The sequence below is a fragment of the Megalops cyprinoides genome, chromosome 4 (assembly GCF_013368585.1).
Source record: "Megalops cyprinoides isolate fMegCyp1 chromosome 4, fMegCyp1.pri, whole genome shotgun sequence".
Classification (NCBI taxonomy): Eukaryota; Metazoa; Chordata; class Actinopteri; order Elopiformes; family Megalopidae; genus Megalops; species Megalops cyprinoides.
This window is the reverse complement of record NC_050586.1, coordinates 9,212,206-9,237,331: the sequence shown is the minus strand read 5'-3', so window position 1 is coordinate 9,237,331 and position 25,126 is coordinate 9,212,206. Positions and strand designations below refer to the sequence as shown.

General features: G+C 41.5%; 1 protein-coding gene across 4 annotated transcripts in view; it reads left to right on the top strand.

Moving 5' to 3' along the window:
* The window catches only part of adgrd1 (adhesion G protein-coupled receptor D1), a 56,848-nt gene extending 32,902 nt beyond the window's left edge, over window positions 1–23,946 (top strand). For all 4 annotated transcript variants that reach the window (XM_036527464.1, XM_036527463.1, XM_036527462.1 and 1 more), the window contains 10 exons: window positions 7,696–7,799; window positions 8,337–8,448; window positions 9,689–9,842; window positions 13,684–13,750; window positions 15,863–15,929; window positions 17,563–17,654; window positions 21,167–21,293; window positions 22,169–22,210; window positions 22,724–22,816; window positions 23,803–23,946. In XM_036527464.1, coding sequence (XP_036383357.1) covers window positions 7,696–7,799; window positions 8,337–8,448; window positions 9,689–9,842; window positions 13,684–13,750; window positions 15,863–15,929; window positions 17,563–17,654; window positions 21,167–21,293; window positions 22,169–22,210; window positions 22,724–22,816; window positions 23,803–23,898 — 954 coding nt within the window. In that variant the 3' untranslated portion in view covers window positions 23,899–23,946. The remainder of the gene's footprint in view (window positions 1–7,695; window positions 7,800–8,336; window positions 8,449–9,688; window positions 9,843–13,683; window positions 13,751–15,862; window positions 15,930–17,562; window positions 17,655–21,166; window positions 21,294–22,168; window positions 22,211–22,723; window positions 22,817–23,802) is intronic.
* Window positions 23,947–25,126: the final 1,180 nt, after the last annotated feature.

Genomic DNA, 25,126 nt, shown 5'->3' with positions numbered 1-25,126 from the left:
AAATTTGTCACGTGAGTATCGTCATTTTGCTGTGTTTGAGGTTTGTTCATTTTTAAACAGCATGCTCCATTGATTCTACTGGGTTCTGATGGTGTAGATAAGAGGTGGGCAATTTCCTTTTCCTGCAATGCCATAGATGTTTCTTGATTTCATTCTTTCTGTCTTTCTAATTTAGTACTTCAGCAGATTAGTGCACCAACATTAACTCCTGTGACCATGTGCTCAGGGTAGACAGTATAGTGTTATTTAGTGATCTAAACAGGTTGCAGGTTTGAAGTAGTCCAAAAACAAGGTTAACTTCTATATATTCAAGGTTCACTACCTATACTTTGGTTTTTTCTTCCGTCGAAGTGAGGAGCGAGACAGGAGCTAGATGGCGCTGTTGCTTGGGCATTGCTGAGTCCCCCGAGTGTGTAAGCCGGAGATCCCTCAGGCCATTTGTGAACATGTAGTAAAAAAACCCTCGGTTTTAGCAGCGGTTTATTATTTAATCGCTGTGGTCTACCATGATGAAGTGTGCTTCCTGGGGTTCTGTGGGGACTCTCGTTGGACACAAGGCCCCAGTCTCGTCCAGAGACCATTTTCCCCGAAGTATTTCTGCTGTGTATTTCATCTCATGTTCTTTTTCTCTCAAGGACGTACTCAGAGTATTAACTGAACCGATGACTTGGGCAGAGATGGAGAGCACTGTGTTCACATCATATAAACAAGCTTCATGACTAAAAGACCTGTAAAACGCGCTCTATATAACCTTCACAGGTGAAAAGGCTTAAAGTGAGGAAGAGCTGTATTGTGTTACAAAGCCCTCTTCCATGTGCAAATACTATATATATAGAGTCAAGTCTGTGTTTTCCCTGTGAATTTAGACAAGAGGAGTGATAGAAACCACATGAGAGGCTGTTGTAAGGGGGTCGGCAAGAGCTCGGCCCTGATGGTCTATTCACATTTGTTTTTGAGTAATGCAAGGCTCGCTGAAAAGGAATGCATTATGCAATTTATGTCTGTAGTGGGCGGTTTTTGGCTTCAAAAATAATGCACCTATTAATAATATTCTCTCTTTGGGCGTGTGCATGGGGATGGGGGGTGGTGGAGATTCAGAAAGGAACCATCAGGAGATGAAGTTCTGAAAAGATGACTGCAATTGTAAACAGCAACAATAAAGAAAAGCTCATTGCCATCACTTTACCAAAGCTAGCTACCTAGCATGACAAGTATTACATAGCGCATTATTCAGGTGAAAAAAGCTTACTGGCAAACAAACCCCTTGTTCTAACTTGATGCCAGCACTACGCCAGGAAAATGTCTGCCTGAATATGTCCCTGTAGTGAATAAGCCTAGTTTTATGACATTGCAGGGATTCTGACAATGCTAATATGAATTTTATGTGAAGGCACTGAAGCCTAATGTAATGTTAATTTTAGTCTGAAAACTAAAGACGGAATATGAGTAATGCATGTCTGCATTCATGCTTTCAAATCTAAAAAGGAAAGGCTCCGTGCAAATTAATAATTGGGGGTTAACCGCATACATGTGAAAGCAGATGGAGAGTGAAGCTGAACAGGCAGTGAGAGAAGTCAGCTGTCAGATGCCAGCTCTTATAGCTGATGGTAAGGGGACTGTGGCTCTGGCATCCCTGCTGTTCTGAGGTCAGCTGTTTGTGTCAGTCTCACAGACTGGTGCTCTCCACCCTTCAACCACACAACTCTATCTGTACCCCAGCCTCTGATGGTAGCGCACTTTCTCAAATGCACTTGATCCAACTCTGCAACCGTGCCCCAAGTTGGTCACATCACACCCCCAAAGCACCTCACAAAACCGTGAACATGGACTCCTCCATCAAAACTGGAGGATTCGGAGCGTAGGGATGAGCTGAGAGTACTGTGTGCATCTTTGTAAAAGCTAGTGCAACTTGCTTTGGTCCCTATTTGAAGAGGAATGGCTGAATCAAAAGCAGCAGGCCTTCTAAATGACCAAACCGAGACTGCCACTTTGGCAGCACAGCCAACATCTGAACGTGGACAACTTAAACTCAGAGTTGGAGAATTACAGGGAGCTTAATGCCAAGGAAAATAACACATTAAGTAGTCTTTTGGATTAAATTTAATTTGTGTTTTTTGTTTTCCTAACAAACCAGAATGATCTGCAATGCCGTTGAGTGTTCTCTGTTGCCATTATATTTGCAGTGGGTTTTAGCTGTGGCTTTTCAATGATTTGATACTGATGATGTTTAATATTGATTTTTAGTAAGAACGAAATGTTTTGTTCATTTCTTTGCACCTATATCTACCAAAGCTTCCACATTTTTGGACGTTTAAGACTGTAATCATTGTTTTTTCTCAAAAATTTCAGAAATTTATTTTTCTGAATGTTTGTAATACCGTGTGGTACATGCCATTCCAGTTGGCTCCAACTACAGGAAAAAAATTTATCAATTGGACTCTTAATTCAACCTGTTTGTTTGATGTTCAAGTTCCTGTTTACTTGGTAATTTTATTTCTGTTTATTGTAACCCTTCTCTGCACCAGCATGTCGGATTTTACTTCTTAAGAAGGATATTTTGCACGGAACACAAAGTTTATGAACTCTCTGGACCTCTTTGAAGATGTATCAGTTTCCATCAGTGACAAATCCCGTAGTACATCCAGAACACACTTATCTTTGCTTAGGTATTTGGTGTTGGGGTGTGGTGGTCATGTACAAGATAATTCAGATCTATTTGAGCAAAATGTGGCAAAAATGGAGCAAAATGCTTGGAGGATCTCCACAATATTTTGCAGTCTCTTCCAGGGAAGAGATGGAGAAAACTCTTCGCTGTTTCGCGGCTCAGTGAAGCGATCGTTTCCTTCAGCTTTGATGCTTTGCTTTCCTCCAAAAAAAGGCCCTAATTAGTGGCTATCCTCCATCCTCCTAATGCAAGTTAACTTCCCCGGCTTGCCGTTTCTGGAAAGCTCCTGTTTTTAGGTTGCCCTAATTACAAGGCACATGTCTAAGTTTATGCAGAATCCAAACCGAAGTCTCACAGTAAGGTCCTGCCAAAAGAAAAAAACCATAAGGCAGGCATGTGTAAACAAATGCACTCATTTCCAGAAGTGTTATCTTTGACAGTACATTTATGCCATAAAACACTGTATGGTTAAGTGTTATACGGTCATAAATGCCTGTCTCTTGCTATGTGTTAATGGGCATCAGTTGATCTGTAGCAATGAGGCCCGTGTACATTAAACATTTGTGAAGATGTCAATGAATAATTGATTGAAGGTTCACTGTGGAAAATTCTCACAAAAACCGGGAGCTTTCCTTAATATTAGGCATTTGCCTAAGAGCGAAGTTAAAAGGCTGAAATATGTTCTTATTGTGACAAAAGTTAAAAATTAATTTGTGAAAGGTATGTAGTCAAAATTATAACACCTGCTACTTGTCATTTTTTCTGGATGTTTGACAAATGTAATGAAACAGTAATCGGTAAAAGGGAAGTTCCTTACAGAGTAAGTTACAGAGCACCTTGTACATGTTATTACATCTCACTTTATTTCTTTATTGTTAAACTGTACTGCTAAAGCTCCTTGTAAATTGCATCACTCTAACAAAATTTAGCTTTTTCCCATGTTCATTAGGGGAGCAAAAGCTTTAGGACTCTGTAAACTTATGTCATTTCCCCTGCATATGAGTATACAGGTGTATCTCACCCATTTCAAATTCATGTGACACATTACAGCCTGGGCACTACAATAGAATGCCAACCACATTTTAGCAGCCAAGCCCAGCAAGGTTCCAGTAACACAGTTTGGTTCAGCCAATGGAAAAAATGGGATTGTTAGAACCTGTCCAATTCCAGGCTGAGTTGGCCGGCAGCACTAACCAATCTTATTGGTCTTCACTGACCTTCTTCAGGGCAGGGCACACAGTAATACCCAACCCCTGACTCTGACAGGAGCCTTTTCGGCAGAACCGTACCAGAGATGGGCTTTCTCCCCACGGGGAGCTACAGCGGGGGCTGGGGGTTCTGTTCTCATTGAAACCTCTGGTGAACACTTTTACTGCTGAGCAAAGAGTACAAACAGACTGCTGAGAGAGAAACACAGCCAAGGGCAGGAATCCAGTACAGAGTCATTTGTACTTGGTCTCTCCTTGTTGGTCACTCTCTCTTTCTCTGTTGGTCTCTCTCTCTCTCTCTCTCTCGCATGGTCTCTTTCTGCTAGTCTCTCTCTCTCTCTCTCTCTCTCCCTTGGTCTCTTTTGAATTCTAACCAGCTTTTGTGGGTGTGGCGAGGGGTTTTTCCCTTGGTGTCCTGTAGATGGTGCTCAGTGTCTATGAGTAATGTTAAGCCTTCCCATAATCATCTTGACACAGTTACTCAACTCAGGCAGAATAATAGTCCTTGAACGAACTGTCAAATCTTAAATTTTCATGACTTAAAAATATACAAAGAGCCTGCCTGATATAGCTAGTGGTAAGGCTATGAGGCTATGAGGTTAATGTAAATAACCATACATTTCAATATGGGGTACATATACAAAATCAGTATAAATCCATAAGGGAAGCAAGTTCTTATAGTTTGTACCAACATTCTCACATGTGTATTTAAGAATATGTAACATATGATACCTTCGAAATATGCTGTTACCTCATAGTCGATTTCTATAGCCAGAAAATTCAGAAAAATATCATCTTCTAGTATCTTCCAGTTTCTGGATACACATAGTCAAAAACATCCTTTATGCCAAGTATAAATATATTTATATATTCATATTGTATATATAATATATATACATATGATTTATTTTACTGCCCTATAGAGTAAAAATATCCTAACCCATTTAATTTAGGCTTTTATGGTGTCATATTTTGTTTTTAAGCAATATATTAAAGTATCAAGATTAATATCCTGGACCGTAGGGCTTAAAGCTCATTTCAATTTCTGGGATGCTGGGAGATTTATGTTACTCACCTTAGCTCACCTTAGACTCATTGTTCTCTCACACAATGCAGGCTCCTTTTGTATTACAAATGAGCTAAACATAGGTCCATTTTTTATTAACCAATACTAAAACAGCTGTGTGTTTGAACTTCCCTGCCACCCTCGACCGGTTAAGGATTAGCTGTTCTTTCTTTTAACACTGCCTACACCTGAGTTTACCAAGATATAAGCAAAGAAACTGTATTTCCTAAGATGAAACAGAATAGACACCATTAAAATACAAGGGATAAGTCTATGGCTAAGTGGACCTTCTTGTGTCTTTTTAAAATGCATCGATGGCAGCCTTCTCTTTCATTTTTAATAGCCTTAGTCATAAAAGACCATATTCATTCAAGTTCACTCTCACAAACACAATTATCATACAGGGAAGTGTATTTAAGGATAAGGAACCCTTTAGACTTAATCCTTTAGATTGCTGTACAAAGCAAATATTTAGGGAGCTTGCACAGATTGGGACTTTTTCTCAGTAAAAAAAAAAAAAAAAAATTCTCACTTTTTTTTTTTTTTTAACCTGGTATACTGGTCCAGAAGGCATGCATGGAGAGAAAGGGTCCACAGTCAATGCTAATGGAAGGCTAAAACTGCAAGAAAGGCTGTCTTTCATTCATAGAAATGGCCCGCATATGCCAAGATGGTGGTCGCATTGCCACTGCTGCATTTCAAGAAGAACCCTCTCTGTTCATCCATTTTGCTGGTAGAGAAAAAATGGACAGTCTTAAAAACATCTGGAAGTAAACACAGGGTTATGCTACATATAAATAATTCAATTACTTACCAATAACACTTTATTAATACAGGGCTCTGATGTCAATAACAGTTATGTTTATCAAGAGGAAAGGATTTTGATCTTGAGGCCTATAAAGTAATATTTAATTCAATTATGAAATATATAGCTTAGTTTAATTTCTAGTGTAATATTCTAATTCTTTACAGATCGTAGCGATTAGAAAAATAAGCTTGGCCCTTGCAGCGGAGGATATCGCCAGAGGAGCAGTTTTTCATAATGCGCGACATTATTTGATTGCGCTGAAAAATGGGACGAGAAAATTCTTCCTTCGCCCTCATCAAATCTTATTTAAGAGGTGATCAAGCAGAGCCGTTTCTCATATTTGAAGGGAAACGCTCCCCTTCACAGTGATGAGGTGTTCTGGCAGTGTCCCTCATTCAGAAAATCAAGGTTATTTGGCTGTGACTGTTACATTTCCCCTCCTCTCTCTCTCAGAGGTAATGCCTGAGGAGCAGTATTTCATACTGCTGGGATGTCTCCTCGGTGATATCTCAATTTCAGCAGGGCCATAAATGTGGAAGAGTCAAGCGCAGGGCGCTTTAACGGCCCCATGCTGAGGGATGTGCTGGACATGAGGTGTGAGGACAACAGTATGGGGCTCCCTAGTCAGGGGAATCCCAGTGCCCAACCTGTTGGGAACACTGGGTCCAGCCCCAAAGGGGAAAAAACAGCAACATGTATGCAGTTGTTCGACCCAACTCATTGAGCAACAGAACACCCAGAGGCTTAAAGTAGAATCTACAAGAAACACGACACGGCAAGGATTGGAACCGGCTGACGAGGCAGCTAGACGTTACTCTCGGGGAAAGGAATGGCCATTAGCACGGTCACGGTTACGGTCGCCGATGTCACGGTCAGGACAGACAGGCTTCTCTAAAAGGGGGGGGGGGGGGGTACTGTCAACGCTCAACCAGTAGCGTGAGAGTCACATGCACAACCCGAGTGACAACAGTGGAAAGCATCAGACGAAAGGGCAGGGTGCCAGAGGGCCAGACGAGGCTGCCCAACATACGCCCCCTGTACGCAGTATCACTCACTTATCACCAGCTTGGCGGTGTTTCTGCTGAGCTAATCAGCCTGGATTTCCAGAGGGGTGTGTACCCAGCCATTCCTCCTTATAGCTTGTAGGTCGAGAGCAGAAGCAGGTTTATAGACCAGTCAATTCCAACACCATCATGCCTCAAAGATCAACACCCAGATCTACTCTTAAAACCTGAGGCCTGAATGTTGCCCTAAGCAGCACCTCAGGAGACCCAAAATTGTCTATAGAGTGGTTGCTGCTGGCACTGTTCAATCTGAGAGCCCCATGTTAAGCAAAAGAGCCCCACGTTAAGTAGATATTGTAGAAAGATCACTATATACCATGATTATAATTAATTGAGATAATTAATTGTAACTGTTATGGCTAAGGCACTAGCAAATAACTGCAATTAATCAAAGTTAATTAATCAGAGCTAATCTGGCCAGGGCAATAATACGGTAATGTGAGAAACTTTGGGAGGACGATCAATCATTACCAGAACAGCCAAGCATTGCCACATAAAACTGCAAAAACACAATGTACCAAAACAATGATAATACTTGGGCGGCTAATGGCTGACAGAGCGGTTTTAAGTGTTAATTGCAGTTGTTTATGGGCATTAATGCAATCAAAATGTAGTTTAGGTGATCATAAAATCTGGCATTGGTTGTGTTAGTTTCAGGTGTTGGCCAGAATGTGTTGTTACAATGTGTGAGTACAATATGAGCAGTCAACATCGGTGATAAATCTGCTAAAAGAGGCTCAGAATGCATATAATTTCATAGAGACAATAAACGACCCAGGATATTAAGGCAATAATTGCAATTTGATATTTCTTGTATTTGTTCTGTAGTGTGTGTAATTATTGAGTGCTGTGATTTTGATTGGTGATGTCTTATTTCTCTGTAGCTCACCAAGGCCCACCAGGTAGCACTCTCCTCCATCAGCTACATAGGCTGCTCCATCTCCATCTTCTGCCTTGCCATCACGCTGGTGACCTTTGCCATTCTGTCGTGAGTGTCCTGTTGTATTCGTGACATCATCACTGTGCGCCACGGAATTTACACCCCCCTGCCAGACTTGTGTTCTCTGTGGTGGTTGGACCTTCCCTCCTCACATTAGGGTGCTAACATTTAAAGCAAAAAAGGGGTGGGGGGGCATTGGAGAAAAGGAAGAAAACATTGAATTCAAATTAAATTATCTGCAAAATGATATGTTATTCAGTAATACTTTATTATATCTTTGTATTTTGCCCAAATTCAGACTGTCTTTACAACCATGTCATATTTTTCATGGACACCTCATTTATTTGGCAATTACAAATATAATCACATCAATTATAAACCCCGAGACTGCTGCACGTCCTGCCTCGGATTTCGACAGCGAGGTTGTGCAGTGTAATTATCCCCTTGGGCAGCACAGCAGCGGCACACTTTATCCCTGTAGAGAAATGATGCATCCTGTCTTTAAGATTTAATGTGAGGCCTCATGAAGTATTCAGCATTTAATCTGCCCGTCTGATGGGAGCTCGTCCTTGTCCCGTTCCGCAGATCCGTGAGCACCATCCGGAACCAGCGCTACCACATCCACGCCAACCTGTCCTTCTCCATCCTGGTGGCCCAGATCCTGCTCCTCGTCAGCTTCCGCTTCGAGCCGGGCACGGTAAGCCCTCCCACTGCTGCGCGGCCGGTCAAGCACCTGCGGGCTGGTGGGGTGATACAAAGACAGAACGCTTAGAATGACTTCTGCGCAACCTCTGCCGATAGTACCTGTTCCACCTCTACCGCAGGGCTGCATTCACACTTCTTTAAAGTTCACATAGGTTAATAGAAGGATCAGCTCTTGAAACCAGTGCAAGAGAGGTCTTATTACCCCTCCTGTGTCCACATAACACTGCTTATCCCTGCCTCCCTACAGATAAAGAGCAGGGCACTTTTATATTATGACTTCCCTGGATGCATTTATCAAGAATTATTGATATAGCTCAGTTTTTATGTGTTATTCATTTATGCAGCCAGATATCCAATGGATACATTGCTAAAGAGCACTGTAGTAGTGCCCCAATGGGATTTTTTGAGCCGTAATCTCCTGGCTGTGAGTTCCCTAATCGCCACGCTGCGCTGCTACCCTGCAGATGTTGTCCGGGCAACGGTGGAGGCTGAGGGGATCTGGAGCTGTGTTCCTGTCGTCACAGCGACCTCCTCCGCAACCGTGGAAACGCAGTCCGTCTCACCCATACCTCAGTGCTAAACAATGAACTCAGCCTAGCGCGCAGCAGGGGTCATTTCATGAATCACGGCGTTCCGTGTCCTCACCTCGTGTTGTCTTTCGGTTATCCGTCCATCTGCATCACGCCCTACGTTCCCCTGTGCTTTTTCGGCGGGGCGGAAAACAAGCTGTCCGAGCGCGTTTTTTTCTTGTGTGCGCCCCGGCGGGTTAGAGGGCTCGGGTCCGCTCCCCAGGTCGGATCAGGCTCCGTCCAATCGACGCCCAGACACGAGCTGTAAGCCGTCGAGCGTGACGCGGATTCGAAATGGTGGCCCGGCAATTACGCAAATGGCGAAAATGCCCTCGTCAAATGTGGGGCCGGGCCCTGATGAGATAATGAGGTCTATCAGCATCTGCTGAACACGCCATTGTTAAGGAGAGGAAGCAGCGAGTGTGGTCAGCTCCCTTGCAGAATCCCAGACTCATTAGGCTGCTCTCAGAAGCCCCTGCCAAACCGGGCGAACTTTCTCACACTGCACAATGTGTTGGGCTGGGGTGCTGTTTTAACCGCGGAACAATACGCCAATTTAAGGAGGTTGCTAACTGCGGTTTGTTTGTGTCTAATTATCTGATCATTTACATGCCCTGGCTGGAGTGCGTAAGCATTACTCATCTCTCTCTCTCTCCCCTGCAGCTTCCCTGTAAAATCCTGGCCGTCCTGCTGCACTTCTTCTTCCTGAGTGCCTTTGCCTGGATGCTGGTGGAAGGGCTACACCTGTACAGCATGGTCATCAAGGTGTTCGGCTCCGAGGGCAGCAAGCACTTCTACTACTACGGGATTGGCTGGGGTAAGCCCCGCCCCTCACACGCCCTATGGTGGAAGCTGCCTGAGTCTCCTGCTCTAAAACTTCTGGAATCAATCTAGATTCAGCTTTTTTATTTGTGCCCTTTATTTATAAAAAAAGGCAATATTACTTTGCTTCCTCCACATTAAAGCCCCAGTGTTGCATTCTGGTCAATTTTTCAATAAATCAGCTGGGTTTATTAGGTATGTGAGGCGGGGTGCTTAGCTAATATTGCGCAGGAGGAGTAAGGTTCAGTACCCAGAAAAACATGTTTTTCATTTGTGGGTCCAAAAGCAAAAGAGTGACATCACAAAGTGAATCTTAGCATTTGTAACAACTGGTTTTTAATATGAACTAATGGCTTGTTAGTGCTTGCTTCTATTTCACTCATATAGTTTAATTTTTCTTTATAGCTCAGTTGTATAGTCCTGCAAAAGTTTACAAAGAAGTGGGTCACGTACATTTGGACAATAGAACTAAATTCCAGTGATCACTGTTCTAGAATACACTATTATGTTACAGTACAGTGCACTAGCTTAGCACGCGCTCACACCCAGAGCAGCATATGTTGGGTACAGTTTTTTCATGCCGCCTATCTGTACAGCTGGATGCTTACTGAGGTACAGCCGAAGAATACAACAGCAGTGTCCCACCACTCGAACCAGCAGCCTTGGTGCCACGAGCCCTGCTTCTTACCAGTGTGCCACACTGCTGCCCATTATGTGCAAGGAGAGCGGCTCTGGGACCCGCTGAGCTGTGAGACACTCTGTGGTGCCTTTGATGTTGTGTGCAACATTGAAATTTGGACAGGAGCCTGCCTCAGAAGTTCTGTGATACGGGCGCGCTTTGATGACACTCCACCCGTCTCTGATCTCCGTCTGTCCCTCCGCTTTCTTCTACTCCAGCGCGGCGGAGGGACTGTGGAAGCAAATGAGACGGACTCGGTTATCTACGGTGGCTGACCCACATCAGTACAACAGAGACTGGCGGTAGCGTGTTTTAGCAGGGGTCGGAAACACAAGAGGCAGGCCGCAGGCTCAAGAGACAGAGCCGGGCTCCTCACTGCAGAGGCTGTGCGTCTTCTTCTCTTATGTGGTATTTTGTTTCGCGTGGAAAACCTCTTGAGGTTGAAAGCACAGGATCAGGGGTCCTTGTTCTAGACTTGCTTTTAGAAAATGAGTACATCTCCAGGGATGTTTTTCCGTATGTCTAGAAACAAAATAGATGCACTTGTTCTAAGTCTGTCCTACGTCATTGTAACTTTCAAAAGTGGCGTAGAAGTGTCTGAGTTATTGTCATCCAGTTTAATGGTTGCTGCATGCGAGTTAGATATTTGTAACATTTAGAAATTAATTCACAATACAAACTGTATACATAGACTGTGTACGATGTGATAACAAGATATTCTACCACCTCATCATATGACAATCAAAGAATTAAGCAATATCCAATCACAGATTACACTAGGTGATACAGAACATTACAGGAAGCAAGCTAGAGTGATTTTGGTTGTGAGTAAATTGCTTCATGTTGCATTGGCTTTAGTATGTCAGAGGTAAAGAAGGACAGGACTTATCTATATTCTTAGGGTCCAAGAATGTTAGTCTAATTAAGATTATCTTTTAAATTAAATAAACTAAGTACCTTATGCAACAGTTCTGAAATTTGTATTCATCCAGATGTGGAAAGACCTCATATTTTTCTTTTTGTTTGTATGGCTTAGAAGGAACAGTGTGATGGAGCCTTGTCATCACAGTGCACTGCAGTGAATCTCTGGGGCACAGGGAGTGTGGCTTCCAGGTTACTGCTGTTTTTAATGAAAGTTTTATTAATTTAGTCATCTACGCACAGATGTGCAAACGCTCTGCATTTGGTTTACATTTGGCTCAAACCCAGTTTTCGTCTCGCTCCTCTTCGTCTCAGTAAAATTCGCCCTCTCTGAAAAAAAGGCCTTAATAAATGCTGCATTTTACTCGATTCCAAGTCCCCCCCCCCCCCCGAATTTACATCACTGGCAGTGTTTGAACACAGCATCACACAAAACATGCGGTCCTAAATTAAAGTCACATTTGACAAACGAAAATGGCTCGCTCTCTAAAGCGCTGTGCTTCACTGACTTAAATGAACCAATCAAAACATTGTTCTCCACTTTGTTCTCCAAAGGAAAAAAAATAAAAACATTTTGATTGGGTCAAATTACTACATCATTCAAAACACATGACACACATTTCCATCACTTCAAAATGTTTATGCTCCATATCATCATAAGGTTGAACGTGTAGAATAATACTGAAAAATGATTCATTTTTTGTAAGTCCTTGGGAAAGGAAAATAGTACTAAACTTATCAAAATATATCCTTTTAAATTTAAGAGCCTTCCTCTGCACTATCTTGATGATGAATATAACATAAAACTGCAATGTTGTAGGTCAACAGAGTTCATTCTGCAAAATAAACAGAAGCTACCCCAATGCCAAAAAAAACAAAAGGGACTTCAAGTCCCTCTCCCATTATGAACCTTTTAAAACCTGTGTTATATGGATCAACAGATGTGTTGCTTGTCCCATATTACACATCATGCATTACAAGTCTTTGATGTAATATTTTATACTTTGATGGGTTAAGTGATATATTTAAATGCATTTTTTATATATATTTCTACTGTAAAATACATTCTTGCATGCGCATTTTAGATCCTTGAATAAAATTACATAAAGGGATTCATTTTGATTAAATAACCAAATATGAGACTCTCTTCATCCATTTCTGCCATTTGGCCAGCAGGCATAATCACCGAGTGTCAATATTCTTATTTTGTGGACTCATAATTAGACATATTTTCAATAGGATTCTAATTTTGCTTTTTTTGCAGTTGCTTCGTTAATCTCTTCCAAATCTGGTTCCAATCCGCAATCTGAACACACACAAGCACACACATTTGGCCTCTGTAGCCTCGAAGGGGCTGCAGGGGGTTTTCAGGCGGGGGGCAGGGGCTTTGGGATGGGAGCGAGGCCGCTAACCTGAGTGCGGCGAGATTGCACAGGTTACGTGAAACTCCTGCTACTGTGGGCCCCGAACCCCCCCGCTGCAGGCCTTCCACGGTGGGGGCCTGATTGTGAAATGGAGTGAATGTGTGAATGGCCTGGCTTCAGCGGGGTCTCTGCGGGCCCGCGCTGGGCAGGGGGAGGAATGCAACGCTGCTTGGCAGCTGGTCTGGGAACAGAGGGCCTCCTCCACATGTTCTGCTGATTATTGGCAGGAGGAGGCTCTTTTTTTTTCTTCCTGCAGATTTTCGGTCTTTTTTGGCAAAATGGCGTTGCGTATTTATGGTCGACGGCAAATGAAGCAGGCTTTTTGGTCAGCTGCTCCCGCTAATGGCTAGTGATTTTTTGCAGTTGTATGGTTTCTCATTCACCTCACTGACCGGTCTGCCTTTTGAAGCGTGTATTTATAGCTGATGTAGCGAATGTTCTGGATCGTATAGCTTTTCCCCCCAAAACTGTGTTGTGTTAGGAAGGTCTGAACATCTTAGGGTACATACCACCATTTTTTTTAAGACGTAAGTTAAACAACATGGTATTGCACATATTTTGTGTGTCACTGGTTATTATAGCACTGTGTGTGGATTCGCACATGTTCAGATGCGGTCTGTCATATCCTGTATGCACTAATGTTCCTGTAGCCCCATTACTTGCACTTTTGTAACCCTCTGAAACTCTGGTAACTCTCAGACTCTCTTTCTCTGAAAAGGAGGGTCTGTCAAATGTCCAAATGTAATGTAAATGGAAGGCAGGGTTGGAGTGATTTTCTTCCCTAAATAAAGGAATGTCTTCTCCCCTCTCAGGATCTCCGCTGGTAATCTGCGTGGTGTCTGTGACCTCAGCCTTAGACAGCTACGGTGAAGTGGGGAAGTAAGTATCAGGGACATAGCCACACCCAAAGAACTTTTTTCACAACCATCCATCTCAGTGGGGTATAAGCTTCCTGTTCTCAAACGTCCCATGAATCAAGTGCAAATCAGTGGGTTGCCATGCCATTATAGGGACAAAAAACTTTTTGTACTTGTATATTGGGAAAGTTTTATTTAGACATCCTAGAAGTGTGAAAAGCCCCATTGATGGCAGCTGCTTTTTTCAGCTTGATCTGATGTCATGAGCATTCTTAATACAGGAGATCCTACTCATTCTCACATATTCATTCTTGAGATCCCTCAGATGGAGAAATCTGGCCATACAGTACTCTACCAATGACAGACGCATGCACACTGGGCAACTTGTTCCTAATGTGCACAAAAAATATATTTTTATTTTAAGGTAAATACAATAAATAAGAAAATAACTATTAACATAGTAAAGTAATTTGTAATATTTAAAATAAATCAGAAAGGGAAGTTGTTTGCTGGGGGAGCAGAGAGAGAAACAAGGAACATGGAATGCTCCTTGGCATTAATAACTGAAACTGCGATTGACAAATCTATGAAGGCTGATGTCTCTTTCCTCGTGCATAGTTTCTACAACTTAAAGTGGAAACATACCTTTCAGGATATCACACCCTAAGTGACAACACTTAAGTATGTTATCTATGAGGAATTTCGATTGAGCAACTTTTTCAGTGTATCAAGAGTTGCAGCAAGGATTTCTTTTACACAGAGTCTTAAGTAAAGTTTAAAACTTTGTCTTTAGTGGTGCTACAGCCCCAAGGACTTCCCACATCGAGTAAGAGGAGCTCATTAATCCAAGAAACTGAGGGAAATAGCATTTTTAGTAGTATTGTAGCATCCCATTCTCCACAGTATTCAGATTAATTATTTAAAGATGCTGAGCCAAAATGACCTGTGCTCAACTCAAGATTTATATACAAGGCTTTATTGGAAAGTTTTTTTTTGGCTTTATACGCTGTGTAGTGGAAAATGTCTGCTTTGGAGTTTTGTCTGCATTGTTCTCAACACAGTCCTTAGCCTTAGGAAATGGGGCCATCGTGAATTGGCGGGTGAGATGATAATGAAGACCAGCGCTGAGAGTGGGATTTTTGGACTCACATAAGTCTGTAGGCTAGGAAAACTCCCTCTGTTGAGTGGAGACCTTCCAGAGAGGATGAGCTCATTAACACTCACCTTGTACACCAATTACAATGCAGTCAAAACTTTGGAAAACAGACGGAAACAAGAGAAAGAAGTGGAGGTCTGCAAAGGCTTCAGTAGTAAATTGCATCATCTATGGGCAGTAATAAGATACCATCCTTTTGTCAGGGTAGAGCTTATATGGAACTGCTTGGGCCAGACCATGACCCAGTTGCCATGGAAGCTCGGCAGCCAATTCAATGAGATCTGCACTGAAATGATCTAATGAGATCTTTACTGAGATGAGGTCAGACTGTTGAATACGGTTTCTTGTGAAATGTTGTCCTCTATATGCATATGCACCAATCAGACAATCATTGGGTGAGTGATGGTGATGGTAACTATCAAGGCCTGGGCGTAGGGGTTTGAGGGTATTACACTGTGTTACCTTTCAGAAATTCATGTACTGGTTAAACTAATCACTGAATAAACAGGTAAGCATAAATAAAGTATCTGTGTATGATGGTGGCAAGCATGTACAAGCATAAGATTTAGACCCTCTTATTCGGTGCACTCAGGAAAGACCTTGCATGCAGACCCCACTTACACTGCTTTTTTCTCAGTAGAAAAGTTCAAGTTAAATTGTACTGATCCTCTAGCTAAGGTCTGGAATAGGAAGAGGGGGAAGGTTTCACTTGAGCACCATCGCCCCCTAATGGGCCCATTGCCAGATGCAGCCTCTTGAGCAGAGTCACCGTGAAAGGCGTGGTTAATCTTTCAGAAGTGTTTGAGAGTTAAAATGTGCTCTTACTCCTGACACATTTATCTTTACGCGTTAGTTAAAGCACTGAGCAGTTTTCTTTTTGCGTTCTACAAGGCTGTTTAATGTTAAATGAAGTGCGTAATGTAATGGTGTGTTAGAGAGTTCTGTTGGCTGGATGTGATTCTCCTTCCTCTCTCACAGCTGCTGGCTCTCTCTGGAGACTGGAGCCATCTGGGCCTTCGTGGCACCTGCACTCTTCGTCATAGTGGTAAGAAAGAACCGAAGGACCAAAGAAAATCTGTCTTCCACTGTCAGAGGTTTCTTCATTCCTTCCTCTAGTCCCTTTCATAAGGCAGACTTCCGGTTCATTTTTTCCCCTCTGGTGGCATGGTTTATTAATAGTATGTATTCTTTCTTTCTTTTATGTCTTTTATCTTTCATTATATTCTTTTTCTGTACATTATTTTGTCCTTCTGTTCGTATACATCATTTGCTGCTTCTTTCATGTACTCTCCAGCCCAGTGTTTCCCCTGTCCTCCCTTTTTCTATCAGGCAGTTGCGTTTGGATATTAGTCACACAGCTCTGCGGCGCATACAGTCGAACATGGCCTCTTTATGACTGGCTTCATGTAGTGACCTCCCCTCTGCGGTCAATTACCCACAGCTCAACTGCACTGGAAAACCGATCACTGCACACAGTGGCTTACTGTACATGTGATTTACACCCCCTTTCCTCCCAACTCTGCTCATGAGAATGAGATAGAATTTGTAAAATATGTCTTTGGCTGCGATTACAGAACTCCCTGCCTGCTATCTGATGTGGTCTATGGAAAACCCGTAGACAATGTTATGTAATTGTTCTTTGTATTCCTATATATTGTATTTTTTATATAGAATCCTGATAGTACAATTTATTATCAGTATTTGCCCTCCCACCCTGTGGTCCCTTATTTTCTGCTTTGACTTTGAAAAATGTCTACAGTAAGGTAATAGTTATAGAATCACAAATGTGCTATTTCCTCCTTTTCCTTTAATAAGCAGATAACCCAGCTGCAAGGGAGCCAACAGTTTAATGGCTGTTCTCCCTTCCGCAATTGCATATCGATAACAGATGTTTTCAATGGCTAGTCTTAATCACCACCATGCCGTTATGTTATGCATTTAGCTATTTATCATACACTCTTATCTTGGGGGGCTTATGCAGTGTACATTGTGTACATATTCTGCATCGCAGAAATGCAACCTTTAAGCGCATTTCAAGCTCTGATATTCTATATTTTCTCTATCTGCCTCTTTTCACTGTGTGCCTCATAGTCCGTAATATTAACTTCAGTTTGTCATTTTGCCTCTGACGAGCATTTAGTTACGCATTTGCTGAGGAAATGCCCTTACTTGTGGCTTTTACTTCTGATAGTGTTAGCCCTTATTCGTTCTCAAAAAATATATATTTCGAGTTTAATTCTTGCAATTTTCATAAATATGGTTCTGTTTCTGAAGAGTGATAACCAAGGGATTTTTGATCATCACAGAAAGCGCCTTCATCTTACATCAAAAAGGCTTTACATCCTCCAGCACAGTGTCCCCTAACAGCACTGGGGGAGCGTTCTCTCTGCTTATGTCCCAGCTCCACCTCCTGCAGCAACCTGCTTTCGTTACATTGCATTTCATTTCATCATTGTCATTTAGCAGATGCTCTTATCCAGAACGACTTACATTTTTTTTTATCAGTTCATACACCTGGGCATCTACAGAGGCAATTGCGGGTTAAGTACCTTGCCCAAGGGTACAGCAGCAGTGCACTGTTGGCCGTCTCTGTATGTGGCGTGGCCAGTTTATGGCTGTGTTCATCTGCGTGATTGTGCTTTGGAACCGATGCCCTCCGTCATCTCTCTCCGTGACAGGTGAACATCGGGATTTTGATTGCCGTGACCAGGATAATATCCAGGATCAGCGCTGAGAACTACAAGGTGCACGGAGATGCCAATGCAGTCAAGTGAGTACCTCAAATATGTGAATGCCCTGTGCCACTATTACACCCCTTCTTATGGATCTCATTCGTAGGAAGGACAGAATAAATGTTGTTTGAGCCTTAAGTCTGAGCCGAAATTCTATCAAGATACTGTCAGAATCTGTGCTATCTTTTGACAGTTTAGAAATAGTAGTCATTGTTATTTCTGCAGAAACATCTTTTTGGACTTGAAATTCAACGGTGTCACACGCTGCAAGCCTAAATGGCTCAGGGTGTTATTTAAAACACCTTTTTGGACTTAATGACTTTTTTATGAACCAAAACTCTGAAACAACTGAAGATGCTGAAACAACACTTCATAGGAAACTGATTTGAATAAATGTAGGTGCAGCAAAAAGTCTCTTAAATCCAAGAACACCTGTCCATTACTTAATTATGAGTACATGATATGCTTTTTAAAGGTCAAACCCTAGCACAGAGCCTTACACTAAGGAATAGAAACATCATTCTTCAGTGGTTTTAAGCCTTCTGCATAGGCACATCTATGTCTGGGGTCAAGAGCAGTTGAGCATACAACTTTTGTGTGTGTGTATACACACACACACACACACACACACACACACACAATCAGATAGCATCTCATGGTGGATTAGGGATAATGGAATCCATTTGCATTTAGTTTGTTTTGTACAGCTACATCTAAAACTCTCCTCAGTCTACTCAATACAGTGTATTGTGAATGCACTCTTCTAAGAATGTATTGACTGCATCTTCAATCTCAATGTTGCTTTACATTTGTAATAGACATTACCATGGAGACAGTCATAAATTATACAAAAGTTAGGGAGGGAAAGACTCATTCACTTAAGATGACTGCATTTGTGTTTTTGAAAGTTTCTGTCTCCCACTTTCTTTTGACAACGTTTCAAGGTAGACGTTATTATTATTGTTGGAAAAACATCTTTTGGATTTGTAATTTTAAGACATAACATATTGGCAGCATTATTTCTAAAAGGGAGTGTTATTTGAAACAGATTTTTGGGCTTGATAGCTTTTTTCTCAACAAAAACTCTGAACTGCCAAACACAATTTTTCTGATGTAACCAAGTGAAGCTCCAGACAAAGATGCCTACACAATTAATAAACCTGTTTCATCGTCAAGTATACAAAACACGCACCACTTCCTTCTCATGTAAACTATTTGCAGCATCCCTTCTCCTCCCCATCTCCTCCTTTTTGCTCTTCCGATGTATGATGGCCAAACCGGGGGTCAACAACCTCAGCCCACGGCAAGGTGTATTCCCTTCCTTGGACTCAAAGCCAGAGAACTATACCCCTGTCCTCTGATCAACAGCAAGGCTTCTTATTCTGTTAAAATTCATCTACTATATTTGAATAAATGTAGGTGTAGCAAAAAGGCTGTTAATCCAAGGACATCCGTCCTTGACTTAATTAGTAAATAATTTGTTTTTGGCTGTTACCTTCCTGGATGAGATCAAATGAGGAAGAGGGTTCACGTACTGGGTCTGTATCTAATTTGTATTCTTTCAATGGAAATGTGAACACTGAAAACAGCCTTTTTTCCGGGCCCCCCTTTTAACATGAAAAGTAGTAATTTAGCGTTGTCATGGTAATCACAGTTTCCTTTGTAACTTTTTGTCTTTTGTTTAAAAAGAAAAATATGTTTGCCTCACAAAGTACATTTGGTTCTGTATATTGAATGCTGTGACTCATTCACACATCTCATTTTGAAGCAGGCTGGCCTCTTTTGAATATCATTGTTCTGAGCATGGATCCAGACCACAATTTAAAGGAAGTATTTTGATGTTTGACTAATCAGCCACAGTAACCTTTTCACCTCACTTGCTGTGGGCTTTCATTGGCACTTTGATAGCAGATATTGTCTGTTAGCATTGCATGCTGCTAATGGGGGTGGCTTATTCACAGGAAGAGTTTTTGTAGTCATTTTGGTACAATTTGAGGTGAAAGAGGGTACAGTATAAAGCCAAATAATGTGTCCCGGTCCTGATATAAGCCAGGTGGGACAGGATTTTAGAAGCGTGGATAAAACTGACTATTCACTCACAAGCCGGAGCTTCACTGCACTTTTGCTGAAGCACATTTAATTTCCTTTCGGATGGAAATCGATATTTGGCAGCCATAGCAAACCTCTGGCCTTCAGCCAATCTGTCACTCCTGTAACAGCGTATTGCAAGCTGGCCTCAGACAAACCATATCCTTACCCCTTAAGTAAAGTAAATCAGTATTTCCTGTAGGACATTTTTATGAGGGTACCCATAATGAAATTATAGTGAGGCACCAGGACAATGCTATTGATGGCTCGCTGTCATGGAAGCCAGAGGGCAGTATCATATTCTTTGGGAAATTAGTTGCTTTATATGGTCATGCGCAGGCACTGTCATGAAGTCCAAGCTAAAGTCACAGTAAGTTGGTTGTTCATTCTTTGCTTTCTAGCTAAAAAGTTGTTGACAAGCTGGGTTACAGCACTAGCTTTGGGGGGTGTGAGAAACAGGAAGCTCTGGTTCATGGGAATGCAAACAGAACAAATGTTCTTAGTGTCTGAAATTATTCAGCTCTCAGAGGCAGATAAAGCAAGGGCTACAGCACGTGCCTCCTGCCCTACAGGAGAAATAAATGCTTTTGGGTTACAGGTGAAGCAAATGAATTGCGATATTTGTTTAGGCAGTGTGGTTATGACGGATGCAGCCTGCTTCAGAGACTGTGCATATTTGTCATAGGAATTCTTCCCTGTTGTCAGATCAAGCGGGCGAGCTTGAGGTTTGTGATCCGTCTGGTGTTTTATCCTCACTTTAAAGGGATTCCTTACTCACACCTTCGCCACAGCAGAGCTAAGTAGACAGTCACATCTAATCAAATGAAACAGGCAGCAGATAAAAAAGCTGCTGATTGTGACTCGCAGACTTGCAGGGAGAATTATGGGTATTCAGTCTGTGGAGAACTCTTGAGGGAACTCTAAAAGAAGCATGTGTTTTCTCCATCTATTTTTTCCAATGTTGACGCCATAGCATTGCTAGATACTATTTTCCTTATTGTAGATCATAGTGGATATAGGTACTGGGGATAATATATATTGCTCCAAAATCCAGACATGCTTGGCAGCATTCCCTGTGCTCTGACAACATTATATTGGTGACGGTGTCGTCACTACGACTTTTGTCTCCAGCTGAGGACAAGGATCATAACGGACATGCTTTCACTATGCTAAGGCAGATTGCTTTCTACTGTTGCACTAAACTTGTAATTTTTATATGAAAGAAAAATGGTGAAAATATATCATCCTCACCATGGACTGTGTCCTCTTTAATGGTATTAATTGCGTAATTAATGGTAACAGTAAAAGGCTCTTTGAACAGAAGACATACTACTTACAGAACATGGTATGTTGGCAGACACACAGTAAATGTTACTGCTACTGTGGCAAATGTTAATGTTAATGTTAAAGTGTCTGAGAGTTTATCACGTGTGTGTTTGTGTGTTTGTGTGTGTGTTTTCAGACTGACCGCCAAGGCCGTGGCTGTTCTCCTGCCTATCCTGGGGATATCCTGGATCTTTGGGGTGCTGGCCATTAATGATCACTCCCTATTCTTCCAGTACATGTTTGCTGTGTTAAACTCCTTACAGGTAGGCAAGCTTACGCCACAGCACCCCAGGGGACACAGCAAGACTGGGATATAATGCCTGGATTAAAAAAAAAAAAAACACGTAGTTGGGATGGCAGTGTAGCGGAGTGATAAGGAGTAGAAGTCGTAACCGAAAGGTTGCTACTTCGATTCCCCGCTCTGTACCCTTGGGAAAGGTACCTAGCGCTGCCTCAGTAAATGTCCAGCTGTATAAATGGATAGCATGTAACAGTTTAGCCTACATAAATCTCTCTGGTTACGAGTGCCTGCTAAAAGGCTAATAATGTAATGTAGTTCATTAAGAAGCCTATGCTTTGATAAAAGTGCCTTTATAAAGGACCTGGTCATTGGAACCAGTTCTAGTCTGTTTCCTGTTGGTATGTAGGCCTAATGTAAAATACGTGCAACATACCAGGTGAACCGCAACTATCCAGGGAGGGAAGGCTTCTCCAGTCATGTTTGGCTTGGAAATATCCAAGGATAATGCCTGTAGATAAGATACTGCCCCCAAGCCATAAATAGGAAATGAGTTTTCCACCTGCAATAAACTGACTGCCTGATATCTGATTTTTATGCATGTTTTTTCAGCTTTACATTTCACTTTAGCACAGTAAGGGGGTGAATATCCAGAATATGGCATTGACCATACGTATGAAATGCTGCTTTTTGAATTGCTCAGGAAAACTTCCCTTGGCTAGTTATATCCCTGTTTGCAGTAATGCAGTAATGACTGGTATTTGTTATATCATTGATTGCTCTTTATTTTGTTTAAATTATGTGAACTTTAGAATAAAATTTGATATGTAAAAGAAAAGCTGCAACTTGTAAATAGTGTTTTCAGTGGAACTGACTTTGAATTTGTCTCTTTTGTGAAAGGGATTCTTCATTTTCCTGTTCCACTGTCTTCTCAACTCTGAGGTAATGTTCATTTCATTTTTCATGCATTTTGTGTGTCTTTCATGCAGTGGTCTTTGTGTTCATGTGTTTGAATGTGTGACGCATTGCTCAATAATGGGTTGTACAACACTGCAGAATTAATGACTTAAAAAGAAAAAAGTCATCTTAGAACCTCAGAGAATATCAAAGGTCATTAATTATTTAGTTTAATTTGATTTGGAAAAATAAATCTGCCACATCAAAGGGGACTGTTTAAAAATAAATTAGTAGGAATGTCCTAATTCACATTTTTAATAACCATATAATTATTCAGAAATTTAATTATGGACTTAACAATTGAAGGCCTTGCTGTGTAAACACAGAGATTAAACATTCATCCTCAGTATTCACTGAGCCTCTTTACAATTTAGATACTGCAAACTGTCTGGTATTGAATGGAATATCTCATCCATGAAAACTTCTGGGATTAAGGAACACATTTGTTCGACCTGTTTTGGTATTTATCGAGTGAAATGTAATTATTCATTACTTTAGGTCAGAGCTGCCTTCAAGCACAAAACCAAGGTGTGGTCTCTCACCAGCAGCTCCATCCGTAACATCAATGTGAAGCCTTTCAACTCAGACGTTGTGAGTATTCAAAAGGACCTCCTCCACTTTTGCAAGTCCTTGTGCCCAAGGCATGGGTTTTTTCAGTTTTTCTAACAGTCTGAAAATCCTTTGTATTCATGTCAAAGAAGATAAAGTATCACTCTGTAATTCCTTATGCTGGGGTATGGTTCTCTGGGCACCAAGTTTACACAGTAAGGTATTCTGGTAAATGGTTAGGGTGAGGGTAGCATCTGCCAATACCACTGCCAGAGTGATCTGTCAGAAACCTTTAAAAGACAGGTCCATGTGATCTGACAAAGCCAAAATTACTTGGATGAATGCCAGTATTAGAAGGGGACTTAATCTCTAATATAAAATGTGTCCTACTGTGTGTCATTTTATCTGGATGTGTTGGGAAATAAACCTCTCAATTATTTGCCAAAAGCAGCTTGTTTTTTTCAGCTTGAATTTGAAGCCCAGGCTAATTTATTTTCCATGAAGGAGCTTTTTTTATGTGAGTCTGGTGTTTCATTGAAGGGAAAAAGCATCTGTATGCTGAATTGTGTCACATCTCTGCTGGATTTAAGCAAAGTAAACATCATGGTTTTTTTTACCTGATCCTAAATTAGATTCATGTTGTTTGAACACTGTTCTATGCCCTATCTCCAAATTCTTTCTTGAAGCCCATACAATAATATATTGAGAATATGTATTTTTAGCTCAATTAATGTATTGAAAATATGTAAATTATGGCCATTTAGGTATATTGCAATATTTTTCCACTTTCCAAAAATTTCAAATATATTTGCAATATTTCTGGGGCTGACCATCACATTTCTCAATTTTATATATTTTCACATTTTTTATCTCTCATATTTACAATATATTTCATTTTCATAGGGAAGCTTACTGTAACCCTTCCCACTTTATTTCCTTTGTCACCCCTTCCTCTCAGAACCCCTGTCTTTCCCTTTTTTTACTCACACACACTTCCATTTTCTTCTCTTCTTTTTTTGACCTCACAGATGAATGGAAACAAGGCAGGAGTGAGCCCCACCAAGATGCACACGTGGGACAAAAGCACCAATTCGGCCAATCGCATTGACCTATCGGCAGTGTAGCCCCGCCCCCACTCCCCAAGACCACGCTCACTGGCTTCCACTGGAGGATGGGGAAGGACAGTGAAAGTCCATTAGTGTAAATAGAACAACTAACACTGGCGAATTCAGACCGGCGAGCATTACAGACGGGATCAAACAGTGACCAGAAGCTGAACCAAGCCCTGACCACAACCTACATTCCCATTCAGACTACAGACAGAATACACTAAATACAAGGCTAAAAAGTCTTGTGGACCTAATGAGAAGTGATCCCTATTTTACTGTGCTGGGAGAAGGGGGGGAGGATTAAAATGCCTTAGCATGACGAAGCTGCCTGTTGAACACCGTACGAGGACACCCCCCCCCCCTCCCCCCTCACAGCCTATGAAATGACTCCCTTCAGAACACACCCTCCCTTCACCCTGGCTCCTCACTGCCAGATGACTCAGTGTAGAACTGCCACAAGATGAGAGACCTCGAAGGCGTGTCTTTCCTGAAGGCCGAGCAGTAATTGTGCCTTTGCATTCATTTTGAAGACAACATGTGGATCAGTGCCTTGTCTCTTTGTAAAAGAAATTGACTCATACCAAATCATTGCTCCCCCCCCCCACATATTTGTCACATTCCTCAAAGGGGGTGGGGGGCTAGAGAAAGTGTACAATGCCTGTGACAGGTAGGAAACGTCACAGGTGACTAATACCTCACTGAATATTATATATACAGCTTGTGTTCATGAGGTATTTGTTCAGTCAGAATATCCAGGCACAGATGGAAGATGATTGTTCATATTCAGACACAGTCAAATTTCAGATACATACAGATGTTAGTGGTTTGTCACCGTAGAGGCAAAACATTAAAAATACTGGTATTTCTTTACCAGCTGTACTACATTTCACCTATATTTAAATCTGTGTAATATATATGCAAGTCACAAATTCAGTACAAATCTCCGTAGATATATGGCTCTTTGCCTTCATTTGTGAGTGCAGATTTCCATATTTTTTATCTCATGTGTTAATAACAAAAAGATAGTCATGCTTAGCTGCTGACAATGTAATTATGTAGCCTAAATGAGAGGAGCTTATTATCACAGTAAAAATGAAGAGATATCACCAATCTGCGTTAATCATACAGTGTATAATTTACTATTAATTCATTGTTATCTATTCAATGTGCCAGAATTTGTGTCATGAGAATGACAGTTTCAACAAAGAATGGAGAATTCGTCATACACGCACTCAATATTTTT